We start from the raw sequence: 10930 nt of genomic DNA, 5'->3' as shown, positions 1-10930 counted from the left end.
CACTCCAGCAGGCAAGGGTGAGGCAGCAGTTCACTTTCCCTTTGTCACCTTCTGCAGCTGCATGAATTCCTGTCCCTCCTCATGGGGCTCCCAGAGAGCTGAAGGAGTTACCAGCTGGCCCAGCATGGCCTCGGCAAACCTTGATGCAAAGGTGGCCCAGTGACAGATACCAGGGTGAAGCGAGGGGGCTGGCTGGAGCATAGAACAGTACTGAGCTGGAGTCTCCAGCTGTGCCAGGGGAAGATTTAGATTGGACATCATGAGGAATTTCTTCACAGCAAAGGGTGACTAGGCATGGGAAGGGACTACCCAGGGAGCTGGTGGAGTCACCACCCCTGGAGGTGTTTAAGGAAAGACTGGACCTGGACACGGCCCTGAGTGCTGTGGGCTGGTTGACATGGTAGTGTCTGGTCATAGGTAGGACTCGGTGATCTCAGAGGCCCTTTCCAACCTAATTGAGTCTGTGATTCTGTGAAGCAGCACTGCTCTCTGTGGCCCCACCACCCCTGCCCTGGTGGGGATGTGTCATCCCTGGGTGACAACACAGTACCCACCATGGCTTCTCTGCACTGACAGGGCAGGAAGTAGGGCAAGACCTGGGATTAGTAATGCAGCAGGGAAAGTACTGCCAGCAGGTCGAGGGAGGTGATCCTGCCCCTTTACTCAGCCCTGGTGTACTGCATCCAGTTTTGGGCTCCCCAGTACAAGAGAGACCTGGAGCTCCTGGAGAGGGCCCAGTGAAGAGTGACAAAGATGATGAGGGGACTGGAGCATCGTTGTTATGAGAAAAGGTTGAGAAAATTTGACCTGTTCAGCCTCAAGAAAAGATGACGGAGAAAGGACATCATGTAAGTACCTGAAGGATAAGTCAAGAGCTTGGAGCCAGGCTCTTCTCGGTGACACCAAGCAATAGGACAAGAGGCGACAGTTATAAACTGATGCACAGAAAAGTTCCTCCTGAAAACAAGGAATAATTTCTTTACTACGTGGGTGCCCATGCACTGCACCAGACTGCCCAGAGAGGCTGTGGCGTCTCCTTCTCTGGACACTCAAGGACCGTCTGGACGCCACCTTGTGCGATGTGTCGGAGCCGGGCCGGGCCCAGGTGACCGCTGAGGTCCCTCGGGCCGGGCCCGGAGCCGCGGTGGCGCCCCCGGCGGCGGCGCGGGGCAGCGCAGCCCTCGGCGGGAGAGGCGGGGGCGCCCCGCGCTGTTTCCAGGGCGACGGCTCGCCGTGTTCCGGACCGTACCATTGCGCAAGCGGCGCGGGTGGGGGCGGGCGGGGGAAACAGGCCGGGCCCGGCGCCGCCTCCTCCCCGGCTGCCTCCTCCCCCCGCGCCTGGCCGCGCCTCCCCCCCTCCCGCGGGCCGGAGCGGCGCCGGGCCCAGCAGCGCGCGGTGCGGAGCGGAGCGGGCGGGCCCGGAGCGGCGGAGTCGGTACCGGCGGCGGGCGGGCCGGGCCGGGCCGCGCCACCCCCTGCCCTCGCTGCCTCACCGCCGGCGCGGGATGCGGGCGGCGCGGGGCCGCGGGCTGTGAGCGGCGGCCGCGCGGAGACAAAGGGAGGCGGCGGCGGCGGCGGGGCTCGGCGGCCGGCGCTGGGCACGGGGCGCGGGGGCCGCCGCCGGGGCGCGCCCGCCGGGATGCGGCGCGGGGCGGCGCGGCCGCGGCAGCAGCGCGGCGGCGGCAGCGGCGCGGCCCGCCCGGCGCGGCGGTAGAGGCGGCGGGGCCGGGCCGGCGGTCGCGCAGTAGCGTCTCCCGCGCCGCCCGCGCCGGCGATGTGAGGGCGGCGGCGGCGGCAGGAGGAGCGCGGCGCGGAGCGGAAGGCGGGCGGGCCCCGGGCGGAAGCGGGCCGGGCCCGGCGGCGAGGGGCAGCAGCGCGGCGCCGGCGGGGGCGGCCGGGCGCGGGCGGGCGTGCGATGGAAACGCACATCTCGTGCCTGTTCCCCGAGCTGCTCGCCATGATCTTCGGGTACCTGGAGGTGCGCGACAAGGGCCGCGCGGCGCAGGTGTGCACGGCCTGGCGGGACGCCGCCTACCACCGCTCGGTGTGGCGGGGCGTGGAGGCCAAGCTGCACCTGCGCCGCGCCAACCCCTCGCTCTTCCCCAGCCTGGCGGCGCGGGGCATCCGGCGGGTGCAGATCCTGTCGCTGCGGCGCAGCCTGAGCTACGTGGTCCAGGGCATGGCAGACATCGAGAGCCTCAACCTCAGCGGCTGCTACAACCTCACCGACAACGGGCTGAGCCACGCCTTCGTGGCGGAGATCAGCTCCCTGCGCTCGCTCAACCTGAGCCTCTGCAAGCAGATCACGGACAGCAGCCTGGGCCGCATCGCCCAGTACCTCAAGGGCCTGGAGGTGCTCGAGCTCGGAGGCTGCAGCAACATCACCAACACCGGCCTCCTGCTCATCGCCTGGGGCCTGCAGCGCCTCAAGAGCCTCAACCTGCGCTCCTGCCGGCACCTCTCCGATGTGGGCATCGGGCACCTGGCGGGCATGACCCGCAGTGCGGCTGAGGGCTGCTTGGGCCTGGAGCAGCTCACGCTGCAGGACTGCCAGAAGCTCAGCGACCTCTCGCTCAAGCACCTGGCCCGCGGGCTGGGCCGCCTCCGCCAGCTCAACCTCAGCTTCTGCGGGGGCATCTCGGACGCGGGGCTGCTGCACCTGTCGCACATGAGCAGCCTGCGGAGCCTCAACCTACGTTCCTGTGACAACATCAGCGACACGGGCATCATGCACCTGGCCATGGGCAGCCTGCGGCTGTCTGGCCTTGATGTCTCCTTCTGTGATAAGGTGGGGGACCAGAGCCTAGCCTACATCGCACAGGGCCTCGATGGGCTACGCTCGCTGTCCCTCTGCTCCTGCCACATCAGTGATGAGGGCATCAACCGCATGGTGAGGCAGATGCACGGGCTGCGCACCCTCAACATCGGCCAGTGCGTCCGCATCACCGACAAGGGCCTGGAGCTAATCGCCGAACACCTCAGCCAGCTCACGGGCATTGACCTCTACGGCTGCACCCGCATCACCAAGCGGGGCCTGGAGCGCATCACCCAGCTGCCCTGCCTCAAGGTGCTCAACCTTGGACTTTGGGAAATGACTGAGAGTGAGAAGGTCAGGTGAGAGGAGGAGGAGGAGGGTGCCCCGAGACCTCCATCTCCTCTGGAGGGACTCACTGACTGACTGACTGCTGCAGAGGAGGAGAGAAAGAGAGAGGGGCATGCACAGAGACATGCTACCCACGCACTCTGGCACTGCAGGGAGGAACACAGAGAAAGAGGGTATGTCCTCGACCCTTCTGTGCTGCCTACCTATCCTTGCTGTGGAGGAGGAGGAAGGGGGAGCAGGAGGACAGAGAGAAAGCACCTATCCATTTTCCAGGTCATGCCTCAAGCTCTGTACTAGGGAGACAGAGCTCTCCCTTCCCACAGCATCCTTCCCTGCAGAAGAGGTAGAAGCCCACACTCTTATGCACTGGGGCTAGAGACACCCCTCTTTATCCCCACTCCCACATTCCATCCCCTCAAGCACTAAGGATGGATAAAAACCCTTGTTCTGCCATGTATTCAGAATAGATTGTTTTTTGGTTTATATAAAGGAGAGTGGGAATGGAGATGGGAACAAAAAATAGTAACAGCAGAAAAGGCTTCCTAGCTACACTTGTGTACCCAGCCACCCAGTCATCCTGTGCTGGGCACACACACAGCTTGTGATAAAACAACCATTCCACCTCTGTGCTTGCCCCTCCCCTGTCAACACATTTGTGGCACAAATACTGCTCCGTAGGTACATTGATTTTTTTTTTTCCCCCCTTTAAATCTCTCTTCAGTCTCCAGTTTCATGTTATTCTCTGCTGTGGGTGGATACAACCTCCCACTATTCCAGTTCTCCACTGCACTGACACTAGCCATAGCTACAGCCTCCCCTTTTGTCAGTATGTTTGCTTGTTGTCCTGCACTATGGGTAATGGAAAAGTCCAGGCACTCCATTCTCTCTCCCCATTTCTCCACTGCGGATGAATACACCATTTCCTCCTTCTCCTGTCTCTGTGGGGACTGGATACAGACCTCACTCTCTCAAGCCTTCCTGTGCACTGGGGGACAGTGAGAGTTACTGAGACTTGTCTTCCCTTTCATCATTCTCTTTTTCTCCCCTCCTCCTTGGCAAGAGGGATAGACATATCCAGCCACATATCCATTCCTCTCTGGGTTGGGGGGTGAGCAGGTAGAAGGGAGTTCTAGCTCCTCTCAATCTAGGGGACATGAGGAAGAATCTCCAGCTTAATTTCTGCTTCATTTGAGATACTGTGACCTGTTTTTATTTTTAAATGCATAAAAAAGTTACTGCTACAAAAACAGCCTCTTACTGTCCCATCTATCCCTAGCTTACATCCTGTAATTGATCCCAGTTTTCCTCACTCATTCTCCCCTTTACAGTATTCATTTTCTTACATGGTTTTATTTTTAAAGACATATGAAGTTGCTGTTCTTGTGGATTTTTAAGTACTTTTTTTTTTCTGCTGAATATATTCTATATATATAAATCTATATATGATGTCTGGCTACCTCGTTTTAATTTGTTACTTTTTTTTCCCCTCCTCAAAAGCCCTGGAATTCTTACAGGAAAGAGATTTTGAGACTGAAACATTTTTGTGCCTAGACTGGAATAATGCCCCTTGGGTTTGTTCTTATTTTTGCCTCTACTCTGCCCCCACCCTTTTTTTTTTTTTTTTTTTTTTCAGACTTACCCTACTGTGTCCCACCTTCACATTATGGTTGTGCCTCTCCCTCCCTCCTCACTGGGAACTGGGGACCCAAACTGCTTCTTGCATTTTTACTCTTCTAGCACAAATATGTAACGTGAGAATCCACACTGAGGATTGGGCTACTGTTAACAGAAATGTGTAAAATGCAAGTTTGTTTAAAAAAAAATAAATATATATATGGATATATGCAAATGCTTTCCCCTCCCCTCCTAAGCCATCTACAAAAGGTCACTATGCCAGGCTTCCTGTTTGTAGGTGGAGAGGAGCAAAGCTGGCCTAGGGGCCCCAGGGCTGCCATGTGAAGGGAAGGAGACTGAAGTTCATCTGTCTTATCTCTGTTCTGTCAATAAAATGGAGCTGGGTCTTTAGATTATTTTTTTAATTATTATTTTAAAGAGGAAGAGTAAGTTTGGGTTTTGTTTCTGTCTTGTTTTGATTTTTTTTGTTTTGTTTTTAAATACCTTGGCTTTTTTTTTGCTTATTTGTTCAAAATCTCAAATCCTTTACAATAACAGGCCAGACCACGGAGTTAACGCAAACCCAGAGACCCCTATGGATTAATTGTACTGTTTGTGAATTTGTATAAAAAAATAACAAAGATCCTCTTAAAACATTTTATATTCTTACAATAAAAGGTTAAACATATTTATATAATAAAAGAGGAAATATGAAGTATGTTTTTGAAAAAAAAAAAAAGCCGTATCTGTGTTGTCTGTGCTTATTGAAGATGTGTATCTGTTGGTTTGGTAAGAACAGCCTTGTGGCCGATGGCGGGATTTGGGGCTGGCTCTGCTGAGTGATAGAGGAGGAGAAGGAAGGAAGGGAGCCTGATGCCTCCTGTGCAGGATGTTGGGTAACATCACCATGAGGAGTTTGTAAGGAAGGGGTTTGGCAGGATCAGCCTTGGCCGCGAGGATGCTGGCAGCATCCCTGGGGACAAACCCAGTTCAGCTGCTGAGTCTGAGGTCAGACAAACCTAAAGTGCTGTAACTTGCTAGCGGCTGAATCGACTACTTGGTGACAAAGGACAGCATTTGGGGTGGGGGGGATGCCTAGGTTTCCTAATTTTTTTTTAAGCTCCAGACAAATTCCTTGGTGGAGGATTTTTTAGTGATTTAAACTGTGGCCCTCCCCAGTGGAACACCCATCAAAATAAAAACATTTCCCAGCACTGACAACCACCAAAAATCCATGCCCTTGGAGACCTGGGAAATCTGAACCGTCTTGGTTGATTTCCACTGCCCAGCCGAAGATTAAAGAGAAAGTAAGTGGGACTGTGTTAAAAAAAAAAAAAGTTTGAATAATCTAACGCGTCCTTTGTCCTCCACCATAATCTTTCTCCTCAACGTTATGACTTTTAACCCGATGCGGTCCCTTTCTAGCCTCCCCTACGTGGGGTGTTTTATTGTTGCTGGAGATGGAGCTTAAGCGGTGTTTATAGGGAAGCCACAAAGCCTGTCTCCCCCAGCCCGGCGGCGGGGCTCGCTCGCCCGCTGCCCCCTTCCTGCCTCGAAGGAGGGGGAATGCGAAATGGTGGAAGAAGGCAGAGCCATTGTTCAGGAAAGTTAAAAGAGGAGCTGTCCTTGCTTGCTTGCTCAGTCATGCATACTCAATCTGGCCGGGCCCGGGTCCCTATGGAAAGGAGGAGGGCGATTCTTCCCCTCTTTTTAACATTCCTCTCCAGGCCTGGCTGTATTTAAGCTGCTTTCCTCCGCGCCGAGGAGGAGGGAGGGGGATGGTCTGAAGTTCCTGTACATTTGCATTTTAAGCACTTCCAGTGCTGAGCAGGCCACTTTGTTCCCGCTCCAGCAGCCGTGGCTGGGTGCTGCTCCAGGTGGGATGCTCTCCCAGAGGAGGTGCCCTCGGCGCCCGCACCTGCCTGCCCTGCTCTACCTCTGCCTCCACAGGTATTTTGGCTGAGGTTGGGCAGGCATACTCATGTTGCCAGCTCTGCCCATCTCACCTCTTTTGTGTCAGTGCTGCATTTCAAAGGGGAAAGTAGTGCCTGACTGTGACCCTCTTAAAAAGAAACAACATCTCCTCCGCATCCTAAGCACCTGGACTATCTCAGGGTCTGGACTTTAGGGCGTGTGTTGTTCTAGTCCCTCCTTTCCAAGACTTCCAAGCTTTCTGCTGGGAGTCCATTCACAAAAGCTGCATTGTTCGCTTTAGGGAAAGCCACCACAATTGGATCTAATTGAGCCTGACACTATATCCATCTTCCTCTACTTGGAGGGAGGTGTTGGGGTCTGTATTTCCTGCATTAAGAAAAGAGTTTACAGTAACTTCTTGATGGAAAAAGAGCATGTATGTATGAGTATTATAAACAACAGGAATTCCAGATCAGGTTCCCATAACAGCTGAAAACGTAATTGCTCCTGGGGTCAAGCAGCAGTCCCAGCCAAGGATTGGGAATGATAAACCTCTCATAAAGTAGGTTTGTTTCTACTGGGTTTGGATGAAAATGGCATCTCCTTACTAAGCCCCATGTTCATATGGTTAACAGTGGGACATTTATGTTTCAATATAATGTGTGTGAGCCATAATCAGAACTAGGACAGGATTTTTTTTTTCCCTAAAAAATCCCCTGAACTTCTTTTCTCAGCTTATAAAAAAAAAAAAAAAAAAAACCAAAAGCATTGCCCACATGGCCCAACATCCTCTTTTAAAGGGAACACAAGCCAAAGGAAGTTGCCAAAACCAAAGCTACCCTGAAGCCCAGTTCATAGACATCCTGGACTGTTTCCGTAGATGGAGCAAGTGCTCCTCATCCCTTCCTCGCATGCTCCATTGTGACAGCACCTCCTTGGACACAGATGCACGCCAACAACCATAGACCAATTACCACATAACTTCTCAGCATAAACAACCACTCTTGAGTTTTTGAACATGACTCAGTTGGCAAATGGGGTAGAAAACTGTAAAAACCACTCCACTACTTGGAAGTGAGCTAGAAGTCTCCTGTCTGTGTCAATGAGCCCACAGTGCCCCAGCAGTGGCTCTGGTGCCAGCTTTCACAGCTGTGCCCAGCAGAAGTGGTGGGGCAGCAGGGCCTCTTGCCCACACCTGCACAAGGCAGGGCACAGAGGGTGGCCCAGGGACCTGCTTTATGGACCAGCAGCTCTGAGGAGCGGAGGGGCCACACTCAAGAGGTGGTGGCAGAGAGCAGAGCAAAGCAGGAGTGATGTGGAGGAGGGATGAAGTGACTGAGCAGGAGAGGAGGCGGATAGGGACCCAGGGGCAGCAGCTGGGGATGCCAGCTCACAAGCCACAGCGAAGTCCTGCATGTGCGTGGGGTCCCTGGTCTGCTGCAACAGCTGCTCCCCTCGCCAGATCCACGGCTGGCTCCTCTCCCTGGGAGATGGGAGGAAAAGCAGGCTCCACCTGGGTCCTACTGCCCTTGGACTAGCACATGGGAGGTCCATGCATGACAGATTTATACATTTTATACCTTCCTGCTGCACACTGCGGGTTCGGCTGAATCAGTTTGTCATGGTGGCTCTGGGGTCCTTTGTTTCACGGTTATAAATAACGGGGTCACGGGGCAGCTGTCAGCCAAACCACCTGGGGCCTGTGCTACGGCCAGAGGTGATCTCCATGCTAGGCAGCACAGAGCTTGCTAATGAACCTGCCCCTTGGGGGTCAGGGAAGGGTTGAAATGAGAGCTGGGTGGCCAAGACACTCACAGATTTTGGAACCAAAGCTAGAAATTAGCACAGGGTACCATTAAAAGCTCAAGGGGAGATGTCCCTGGATCTGGCAGCCTTGCTATGTACATGTGTGGGATGCTCCAAGCAAAGTGAACCCTTTTTTTGTTTTCTCTCTCTCCCTCCTCTACCTTAAATGCCACTCTTTCAACCAACAGCTCTTTAACAGTGCCTTCTGTGGAGGAAAAAGATAAATGGATAAACTTGACTGGGTTGGTGTGGGCTGGACCCCTCAGGACATTAGTGAGGCCCCAAGCCAGAGCTGCTGGCTGGGCTGCACTGACACTCCCCACCCTGACCAGCCAGCCAGGCTGTCCTGCTCAATTCCCCAGCCCCAAGCTGCACAGAAGAGCTGGAGAGGGTTCATCAGGCTCCTGTGCCAGAACTTAAGCCTCCAGCCACATTTGGCAGGGAAGCTAGTGCTTCTCCCCCTTCTTTAATTAAATTTACCATATGCACTAGTTCAATGACAGCCCAAACTGAAATCACATGATGGAGATTTTGAAAGATCCAAATCTCATCTGTCCCTGCAAGATGAATGGAAATGGGATTTTCCTAAAATCTGTGGTGTTTCTTAGAAAAGGTGTCAAAAGTTTAGTACCAGTGCCTAGACACACACCCTAAGCAAGTGTTTCCACATGACAGGGTTACTGAGACGTAAACCAAACTCATATTCTGTTACAGAAACTAACTCAGATCTAGAAATGGGAACCTCGTCCTAGCTATTTTCCTTCCTCTGAATCTTGTTTCTCTGGGCACTGTCTAGTGATTTCATGATGAAGCAATTTCCCCTCCTAGCTTTGGGAAAAAAAAAAAAGAATCCCAAACAAGTTGTACCTGAGCTTGGTCCTGTTCCTCCCTCTCCTCTGCCTCTTTCTCCTCCCAAATACCCCAGCTTTGCAACCCTTGGATGTCTTTAGGGGTTTGACAGTTGGCACACAGCATCACAGGGGCACACAGATCCCAGCTCTGCAGCCAACAGCCTCTCTCCTTGTTCAGTGAGCTGAAATGCCAATAAATCCCTGCCATTATCTCCCTTGGTGACAGCTGCAGTGGCACTCCTGACTCCCCAGCTTCAGTGTGAACCAGGTGCATCCTTCAGTGTCATAAACTCGTCCTGCCACACACTGAGTAGAAGTCTTGTGAGGCAGTCAGACCACAGGTGAGCTGGCTCCCTCTGCTCCCCGGGGCTCCTGGAGCTGCCAGGGATGCAATGCCTGAATTGGCTCCGGCACAGCTCCATCCGCTTGGCCAAGGCACCCTATGCAAATTGGCCAGAGGTGACAGATAACGAGATCCCTTGGGTTGCTCGTCTATCTAACACCCAGGAAAACCAGAAAAACAGATGGAGACCACGCTGCTGCCTGTGGTGCTGGCACGGTCTCTGCAGTAGCAGGGACTGGGTGGCACATCCCCACCCCCATCCCCATCCTGTTCCTATTCCAGATCCTCATCCCCATCCCCATTCCCATCCCAAACCCTATTCCCAATCCGGTTCCTGTTCCAAATCCCGATCCTCATTCCCATCCCATTGTCGTTCCTGTTCCCCATCCCCACCCCCATCCCGTTCCTAATCCCAATCCTCATCCCCATCCCTACCCCCATCCCAAACCCCATTCCCCATCCCTTTACCGATCCCAATCCCTTTCCCGATCCCTTTCCCAATCCCCATCCCTTTACCCATCCCCATCCCGATTACCTTCCTGATCCAAATCCCAATCCCAATTCAGATCCTGATCCTGCTCCCTTTCCTGATCCCAATCCCCATCCCTATTCTGATCTCTTTCCTTTTCCCGATCCCCATCCCTATTTTGATCTCTTTGCCTTTCCCCATCCCCATCCCCATCCCCATCCCCATCCCCATCCCCATCCCCATCCCGATCCTAATCACTTTCCTGATCCCTTTCCCAATCCTCATCCTCATCCCCATCCCCATCCCGATCCCTTTTCCCGATCCCCTTGCCTTTCCCGGAGCAGCACGGCCGGCTCCCCGCGGCTGCAGCGCACGTTCGGCCCGCCAGGCGGCAGCATTGCCCGCCGAGTGCCGCGCCCGGCACCGCGCGTAATTAACCGCAATTAATGAAGGGATCTGCGCCCGCTGCAGCCTACACGCGGGTGTTAGGGGTCACCCGTGGCATCAAGTGGGAGGGACGAGAAATCGGAGGGACTAAAGGGTTCACGTGTCCAGCCCTGGACACGAACCAGCACGGTGCGGCCGAGGCGGGATGTACAAAGGGATGGGGAACCTCAGGCTGCTCATCATCACCACCACCATCAACATTTGGTGACGGTGAAGGGTCCTGAGAGTTTGCACCATAAACCAAACTGGAAAGCAACACTTGACGTAGCTGAACCGGGAGTCAGTCACACAACCAGTGATCTTTAAAATCATCTAGTTCCAATCCCTCTGCCATGGGCTGGAACACCTTCTGCTATGAAGTGGTTGCTTAAAGCCCTATCCAG

At 54.2% G+C, this 10930-nt stretch overlaps 1 protein-coding gene across 1 annotated transcript; it reads left to right on the top strand.

The window, feature by feature from the left end:
• The first annotated feature begins 1915 nt into the window (after positions 1 to 1915).
• On the top strand, positions 1916 to 4542 carry FBXL14 (F-box and leucine rich repeat protein 14). The gene has a single exon (XM_062490998.1). The coding sequence runs from the start codon at positions 1916 to 1918 to the stop codon at positions 3116 to 3118; it is 1203 nt and encodes a 400-aa protein (XP_062346982.1). The 3' UTR covers positions 3119 to 4542.
• Positions 4543 to 10930: the final 6388 nt, after the last annotated feature.

Source organism: Cinclus cinclus, chromosome 4 (assembly GCF_963662255.1).
Source record: "Cinclus cinclus chromosome 4, bCinCin1.1, whole genome shotgun sequence".
Lineage (NCBI taxonomy): Eukaryota > Metazoa > Chordata > Aves > Passeriformes > Cinclidae > Cinclus > Cinclus cinclus.
This window is presented reverse-complemented; position numbering and strand designations above follow the sequence as displayed.

Excerpts from the sequence above, each read along its gene's own strand:
- FBXL14 (XM_062490998.1), top strand. The coding sequence starts at position 1,916 with ATGGAAACGCACATCTCGTGCCTGTTCCCCGAGCTGCTCGCCATGATC.